This window comes from Garra rufa, chromosome 12 (assembly GCF_049309525.1).
Source record: "Garra rufa chromosome 12, GarRuf1.0, whole genome shotgun sequence".
In the NCBI taxonomy this organism is placed as follows: Eukaryota; Metazoa; Chordata; class Actinopteri; order Cypriniformes; family Cyprinidae; genus Garra; species Garra rufa.
This window is the reverse complement of record NC_133372.1, coordinates 40,615,059-40,624,298: the sequence shown is the minus strand read 5'-3', so window position 1 is coordinate 40,624,298 and position 9,240 is coordinate 40,615,059. Positions and strand designations below refer to the sequence as shown.

Below are 9,240 nucleotides of genomic sequence, written 5' to 3'. Positions count from 1 at the left end.
TATATGTTTTTTGATTCTATAAGGAATAGAAAGTTCCAAAGAACATATTTAATTGAAATATAATTTTTTGTAAGATTCTAAAAGTCCCAAACCACAAATCAAAATCCAATTCGAATGTTGTAATCCTTGTTGATGTAGATACAGGGTAAATCAATGGAATTTTGATGTTAACATTGAAAATGTACTTTCTAAATACACACTTATAGTTTCATTGTGCACAGTTTATTAGTGCATGGTGTTCCACAAAAAAAGTGTTTGTAATTTTATTCAAATTGAATTGCTTTGCTAATGAAATCTCTGTTGGGTAAAATCATATCTCGGCCTCCTTTTTCAATATGCCACAGTACTAAAACAAATTTCAAATGCCATTTTATGTCAACTTTAATGTTAAATTGCTTTAAACTTAAAAAAATATTAGAAAAAAAATATATATAATACAATTAAGATTGAAATTATCTATAAAACAAAGGTTGAATGGATTCTAGAGTTGAGCAAGCACTGTATTAAGGAGTGATTGTGTAAAGAAGAATTGAAAAGGTGAAATCGAGTGGAGGGTAAAGATAGTGAGATGGAGAAGAGATAGCAAGAAATACAGCCACTAGTACAGATAAAAGAATGAGGCATTAAATGAGGAAGACAGCCTTTTCATTCTGTTTTACAGACCCCATCTCTCGCTCCGAGTGAGGGCGGTCATATTTCTGTTCTGAAGATGCTCCCTGCCGAAACGATGTCGCTGAGATTACGAGGTCGAGAAAGACCGCCGGCCCCTAATCATTTATAAACCTGCCTATTATGTGGGGCTTCCAGTTCATTTACAGGCTATCGATCATGTTGCGGGGCGAAAGCCCCAGTAATCGCATACAGGAACTCTGAGAAAGGACTCGTGTCGACTGTTTTTAAAATCATTTCTCCTGTAATCCACGCACAGATGATGATCATCAATGCATCTGTAGTAGTCCAAGTTTTGAAGCTGGGAGAGTGAGCATTGTGTTAGAAAGAGAGGATAATGGTAGAGAAAATAGGGTATGTGCAATGTTTTAGAGCGAGATAAAGAGTGAAAGATTTAGATGTTGTAGAGGGGTGTAGATATCTGTAGGATCGATGGAAATGAAAAAACAGAATGGAGGAACAGAGATAGGAACTGAGAGGGAGAGACAAGGGTTCTGTTTCACAGAGAAACGATAGTTTTAGAGGCTGGAAATGGATAACCCGCTAAGGGACGTGTTTGATTCTGCTGGTTAGCTGAAAGACGCCTGCCGACTCCAGCTTTACTCTGATAGTGGCATTCAGTGTAATGACATTGCTCAGAGGTGGCTCTTTCATAGCTTAGGAGACTTAGGAGTGAAAAATGGAGACATTTGTTGATATATAGTAATAGTGTAGTGATAGTAATAGTACAGTAAGTGGTGCAAGCTCACTGTCACATTGCTATAGGCTGCTGTGGGTGTTGCTGTGTGGTTTTGTCATCCAAGATTTTCATGTCTTTCTTTCTTCAGTCGAAAAGAAATTAAGGTTTTTGAGGAAATAATTCCAGGATTTTTTCCATATAGTAGGGAATCAGCAGGTTCAATTTCCAAATTGCAGTTTCAGTGGAGCTTCAATGGACTTTACATGATCACAGCTGAGGAATAAGGGTCTTATCTAGTGAAATGATTGGTCATTTTCTAAAAGAAAAAAAAAATGCTTTTTAACCACAAATGCATCTTCATCTTTGTACTTTGGTTCTATATAGTGATTTTTTTATTATAGACAGATGTAACACAAAACAGTACAGTGAGAAAAACAGTGTTTTTTTGCCCCTATGCCCACTTACTTCCCTACCCATAAACCCCTCAGGAGGATTATAATGAAACTGTATATACTATACATACTATATATTTACAAAAATATGAAATGTATATAATGACATTTTTCAAATAAGAGAAAAAAAAAAAAAAAAAACTAAATTAACCTAAAACAATTATGCATATAAAAGTATATTCACATACTAACAAAACTCAGTCAGAATCTAGTGAGGTTAAAGAGTCAAAGGTATTTATGATGGGATTCCAAATTTTATAGAATTTAACAGTTGAGCCCTGAATAGTGTACTTCAATTTTTCTAGAGAAAGGAGTGACATGAGGTCTTTTAACCAGGAGGTAGTTGGGGGTGGAGATGGACACTTCCAATGTAACAAAATGCATCTTCTAGCAACAAGGGAGGCAAATGCAATGACATCTGTTTGTTGTTTCGAAAGAGTAGAAGAAGACACAGACACACCAAAGATAGCAACCATTGGACAAGGAGAAAGAGAAATATGTAAAGCCCTTGAAAGAAAATCAAAAAAGGAAGCCCAGTATAAAGCCAATTTAGGGCAACTGAAAAATGTATGAACATGGTCAGCTGGAGAGAAGGAGCATCTAATACAAGTGTCATCTGTTTCTGGAAACAATTTATGGAGTCTAGCTTTGGTAAAGTGGATTCGGTGCAACACCTTTAGCTGAATTAAACTTAACCGGGCACAGGCAGAAGTAGAATTAACTCTAGCAAGGGCCTCGGACCATAGCTCTTTAGACAAGCTAAGCTCTAACTCTTTCTCCCATGTTGACTTCAAACATAAGAGAGATGAAGTTCTAGATGAAAGCAACATGAGATAAATAAAAGAGATACGGTTACTACCTATAGGGGCTGAAAATAAACTCTCAAGCAGGGATTTTTCTGGCAATTGGGGGAAACTAGAGAAATTAGTTCTTACAAAATTACGAAGCTGAAAATACCTGAATAAATCTGTTTTATGTAAATTATATTTGGCCATAAGGTCATTGAAAGTAGCAAAATGATTTGTACTTTGGTTCTAAATGGTAGGGTAGGGTAAAAAACTTTATCTCATTTTCTCCCCCATCTTCAAAATCCTCTGACATTGTTGTTTTACCTTTTTTTTTTTGTAAAGGCCGTTTGACTTTCTTTGCACGTTCACTTTGTAAACGCAGGGTTAGTGCTTCCGCCTATTATGTGCAACCTTTCCAATGTGATTACGTAATGTGTGAAATCGAGCTAGTGCAAGATGAGCATTTGTGGTTTAAAAGTATATACATTTTTATTTTTTTTATAAAACCTAATTGTTTTATTAGATAAGACCCTTATTCCTCGGCTGGGATTGTGTAGAGCCCTTTGAAGCTGCACTGAAATGGAAATTTGGACCTTCAACTCTTTGGTCCCCATTAAAGTCCATTATATGGACAAAAATCCTGGAATGTTTTCCTCAAAAACCTTAATTTCTTTTTGACTGAAGAAAGAAAGACACAAACATCTTTTATAATCTGGGGGTGAGTAAATTATCAGGCATTTATTTATTCTAAAAGTGAACTAATCCTTTAAGTAAGTCTTATAATCTTTATGATATGGCTTTGTGAAAAATCTATGGTAATTTTTTATAATTGATTTTGCCCATTTATTGTGCTAAAGCCTACAGTCTGTCTACTTACAGATTGCTTTTTCAAATTTGAAGGACAAAAGCTTGACGTAGCAAAGTCTAATAATTTATAATTTACGTATTGCAACAAATCCAGTGCTAATGCTTATTATACTGTTTGCTAATAATAATAATGACTTTAATTTCTTTTACCTTTACAGCAATTTCTACATATACACGTATTTGTTCAGAGTTTTTTTTTTATCGCATATATTTTCTTCCATATACCCACAGAGACCTATTCACATATGACATTTGAAAGTAATTTACAATGTCATTATTTAGTGACCTGTACGTTATTGTGACTTGTCAGGTAATTATTGTTAATGGCAAACACCATAGTAGTTGATCGTAATGTAACAGTGCATGCCGATAATTGAGCTTTAATGTGATTTTAGCACTAATCATCTGAATGCACATAATGCGATGGCCACAAAGAGTTCATGCTCAAATGAAAGAAGCCATTATGGGACAGAACAAGGCCGGAATGAGAAAATTACCTCCGTAAGGAGAAGAATTACTTACTGCCATACATCTTTCTTTCTCTTTCTCTTTCACTCAATATTTGACACGAACTATAGTATGCTTAATAATATAGTTCAATAAATGCAGTGTAATGTGGAGTTGCATTGTAGGAGGATATGCTGTGAATCTGCAAGATCTCGCAAGATTTCTCAAAATTATGTTTCTTATTTAATATTTTAATGTTCACACAGCTGAGGAACCATTCGTTTTCCCCATTCATTTATTGTTGTTTTATCATTTCAAACCTATTTTTAGACCTACAAGGAATACAGAGAGAACGTTGTGTTAGAAACAGAAGAAATGAATGTGTAGATGTGCAATATATTAGAAAAAGATTTAAAAAGTAAACTCTGAATCACATCTAGTTAAAAATTACCAGAAGAATTAATGCTGTGTACATGGGTATTGGTTACCCATGCAGATAAATCAGAAACTTCATAGATTATTTATTTATTTAGCATTTATCACCAGATTTACACAATTAAATATGTGTTGCTGTTTGGTACTGAAAATATACACTTTACCTTTAAGGAAGGACATATCAAAATCTTGTTTAGTATTCGTATTGTTTTTCCATATGGGTTTTCAGTCATGTTTTTATGTTCCCCCTCATCTTAAGTTGTTTCTCGGACTGAACGTATCCCATAGGACCTCACCGTAAAATGTACTAATGGTTCATTAGAATTTATTTATAAACTGTACTCTTTTTTTATCAACTCATAACTGTCAAAACTCATCATTCTGATGATTTAAAACTACAAAACCTAAATGTTTATCCATAATCTTCAATATATAACTTGTCTTCTATATGAGGTCACCTAAAATGTGCAGTTGACCTTTTGTTTCTAGAGCAGGAGTTGTTCGATATTTCTCTGGCTTGGATGTGGCAGACGCGTCGTTTTAACAACATAATACACCCACTGGGCCACCACTTTGGGACTCACTCCATGCTGCTGAGACAAAAACACATGAATAATTAATTATGAAAAAATTGATAGCGATAGAAGGAAGGAGAAAGATGGAGGGAGGGGCAGTAAATTGAGAGACCTAAGAGTCTCCAGTGCATACTTCTCTATCGCACACTCTTTTTTTCTATTTTAGTGTTTGTTATGTTGGCATAAGTCGTAAACATATTTTTCCACCATGAATATGAGTAGTACAATATAAATATCATGACTTTGTGCTCAGAAATTTGATTTAAAACTTTTTTTAAAGGGTTTGGGGGTATTTATTTTTTGTATTTTATTTTTTATTTTTTACGGTCTGTGCCTAACAATCAAGCTTAATGTTATGCTTTTCGTTCATCTTTAGAAAAGTGTAAATATCAGTTTAAGGTGAGACACTGAATAGGGTAAAAAAAATGAACTAATTATCATCTACTGTATCTTATTTAGTTGATTGATTACAATGATAATTGCAAACATTTTTTGTATTAAAAGTTTTCTAAAATGTTAGGTTTAAATATGCAAATGAGGCATTATATAATCAAATATGCTCTAATTTGCAGACATTTCTAATACAAAAATCTAAACCCTTGGATAAAGTCAGTTTCAAAATTTGTGTTTAATTTTTTTTTTTTTAATATAAGAGACAAATGTTTTTACAAAGGGAATTTTGGGTATCTCATTTTGTCACTCTATAATTCAGAAAATACTTCAACAGAAAACAATATATTTGTAAAATTTGGGGGGGAATAACATGTTATATAAATTAAGCAAATTATATATGAACAAATCCCTCTGTAAAAACTTTCAGGATATAGACAGGAATAAAAACGTAAAGTTTGGTGTGTGTAAGTGCTAATGAAGTGGAGATTAATGTCTCAGTGGAGAAGAAAAAACTGTTTTTGCCTGCAGTGTCTCCCTTTTAAATTAATAGTTCATGCAAAAATGAAAATTCTGTCATGATTTACTTATATTGTTCAAAACCTTTATGATCGTTCTTCTGTGGAATGCAAAAGAAGGTATTTTGAAGAATGTTGGAAACCAAACAGGCACCATTCCTATTGACTTCCATTGTATTTTTGTCCATACATTGGAAGTCAATGGGAACCAAACGGTTTGCAGTTCAGTCAAATCTAAATGATGTTTTATGTGCTGGTTATGAACCTGTTCAGCTTCATTGAGCAGTCTCAGCATCTCTGTGCTTATTACTTTTTGCACCCTTTAAAAAGACCCTCCCGAGGCTACGATTTTGGCATAATTGTTTTCTTCATAATACATTGTCGCCGCTAATACTTTCAACTTTTTCCTTCTGGTGCTAAAAATGCTACGCTGCTAACGCGTCATGCAAAATTACTCATATTTCGCCGTGTCAAAAAGCGTAGATGTTTGGTGTGGATTATAAATTTTTTAGCCCCAGAATTACTTTAAGTGTATAATGAATTTTCAAGGCGATTAAGATGCAAATAGGCACATTAATAATTTGTCGCGTAATATTCCATCCCTCTGTGCATCTGAATGATGCTTTAGTCAGTTAAAGGAGGCCATATGAAAGAATTCTCTGTCATTTGCTTCCCCCATTCCTCTAGCTAATGAACTCATTAACATCAATAAACTACTTCCCAGTCTTATTCTAATAAAAGAGTTTGCAAGGACGGACTGTCAGCGTCTCAGTATATTGTCATGCATAACTGAAGTCTGCACTGAGATGTGATTGAATGGCGCTCAGACAGCTCACAGTATTGAGGTCCTAGCTGAGCTTTCATGGGTTTGGTCTTGATTGAGAGGTATTAGTGCACAGTAAACAAAGCTGTGCTTATTTGAGAGCAACATGATATCCTAGAATGCAAATATTTGTGTTTTCTCTGCCATTTTTAGTAGGGTTCTACAGATTGTGTACTAGTAGTATTTGAGTGATGTGGATGGCTACCTTTCAAAAAACTCATTTTACAGTTGTCTGTTTGTTTTAAACTCATGTTTATGCTAGTGTCCTCCTAAAAGTTTTATATGAAATTAAGTATTCACATTTAATATCAATCAAATCAATTCAAATGTGTTTTTCTGTAGATATACAGATATACAGTTGTGTTCAAAAGTTTATATACACCTTGCAGAATCTGCAAAATGCATATTTGTTATTTAGTACTGACCCGAATAAGATATTTAATTGATATCTTTAAAAGATGTTTACATATATTCCACAAGAGAAAATAATAGTGAATTTATAATGAATGTATAAAAATGACCCAGTTCAAAAGTTTGCATACACTTGATTTTTAATACTGTATTGTAAACTGAATGATCCACAGCTGTCTTTTTTGTTTGTTTGTTTAGTAATAGTTGTTCATGAGTCCCTTGTTTGTCCTGGACGCTTAAACTGCCCGCTGTTCTTCAGAAAAATCCTTCAGGTCCCACAAATTCTTTGGTTTTTCAGCATTTTTGTGTAATTGAACACTTTCCAACAATGACTGTATGATTTTGAGATCCATCTTTTCACACTGAGGACAACTGAGGGACTCCTATCCAACTATTACAGAAGGTTCAAATGCTCACTGATGCTTCAGAAGGAAACACAATGCATTTTTGATTTTTAAGATCAGGGTAAATTTAACTTATTTGATCACCTAGGAAACATGTAAGTATCTTCTGTAGCTTCTGAAGGGCAGTACTAAATGAAAAAAAAAAAAACATGATGTTTAGGCAAAATAAGAAAAATGTACATTCTTCAATCTGTTCAAAGGTTTTCACCCCTGGCTCTTAATGCATTGTTTTTCCTTCGGGAAAAGTAGTGAGCATTTAAACCTTCTGTAATAGTTGCATATGAGTCCCTCAGTTGTCCTCAGTGTGAAAAGATGGATCTCAAAATCATACAGTCATTGTTGGAAAGGGTTCAAATAAACAAAAAGCTAAAAAATCTAAGAATTTGTGGTATTAGAAGGTTTTTTTTTTTTTAGAAAAGCTGGCAGTTTAACTGTTCAGGACAAACAAGGGACTCATGAACAGCTATCACTAAATAAACAAAAAACAGCTGTGGATCATTCAGGTAACAACACAGTATTTAGAATCAAGTGTATGTAAACTTGAACTGGGTCATTTTTATAAATTCAACTATTATTTTCTGTTGTGGATTATATGTAAACATCTTTTATATTTTTATTTGAAATATCTCATTCAGCTCAGTATTAAATAAAAAACATTTATTTTGTATGATACCTCTTATTTTGTTAAAATAATTAACATTAGATTCTGCAAGGTGTATGTAAACTTTTGACCTCAACTGTATAGACATATTTGTCCAATAGTAGGCACACTCAAAAATATACAGTGTGTATATACTGTATATATATTGAGAATAAGACTTCTTTCAAGTTAAAATCTTAGAGGGGGGTGGTCATTAGATTTTTAATATGTTTAAAACAGGTATTTAGACTTTTTTATTGTATTTTTTTAATGCAGTCTGGGTTTGTTGTTAAATATATATAATATTAGTAGCAATGGGAAAAATTCCGAAAAATCCAATTTAATCTTTAGATGGTCTAAAATATATATATGCACTGTTCATTATAGCAGTTCAACTGGCCTAGGTTGTAAATTATTGAATAAAAGCGCACAGTTTTCTGGTGTTTCTATTTTTGCCTGAGGCTTTTACATTGATTGATTGTAATATACGTGGGAGATTGTGAATCCAAACGGTTGTAGATATGAATTGTGCCTTTTCTGGGAAAACTGTAAATTAAACATGATGCTCAGTAAAAACAGAACAAAGACTTTGAGCATAAAATGACCAAGACTGGATGAGTCCATTACTTTCTATTACTTTTATGCCATCAATACAGGAAAGTGCAACCTAGAGTTTGCTGCCTCTCTTGCCTTGTTTGGTGTCAAACCAGCAACCTTCCAGCTGGCAGTTGGACATTGTGATGGTTACTCAAGGATTGTGAATTGTTCCTCCACAGATGGCAGCCACAGTGAGATGTCCCAGCCCTCGATGACCATCCAGACGTACCCATATGGAGGCTGTGAGTCGGTGGAGATGTCCTACCAGGCTGGCCAGTTCCAACCGGCCATCAGAGTTGCGGACTTGCTCCAACACATCACCCAGATGAAGTGTGGGCAAGGTTACGGCTTTAAAGAGGAGTATGAGGTAAGAACGCTGAAGTCTTGAGCTTGAGTGATTGACTTTAATAAGACTGAAACTCTTAATATAGCAAGGCAAGTTTATTAATATAAGACATTTCATACACAATTGCTAATTTGAAGTTTACGTAAACATTGACTTATGCCTGCTGTGATGCTGATTTTTTTATCTGAGACTTTGCTAA

At 34.0% G+C, this 9,240-nt stretch overlaps 1 protein-coding gene across 1 annotated transcript in view; it reads left to right on the top strand.

The window, feature by feature from the left end:
* The window catches only part of ptprt (protein tyrosine phosphatase receptor type T), a 335,410-nt gene that overhangs the window by 274,151 nt on the left and 52,019 nt on the right, over window positions 1-9,240 (top strand). Inside the window, 1 exon segment of the mRNA XM_073852511.1 lies at window positions 8,852-9,062. Within this exon segment, the coding sequence (XP_073708612.1) occupies window positions 8,852-9,062 (211 nt within the window).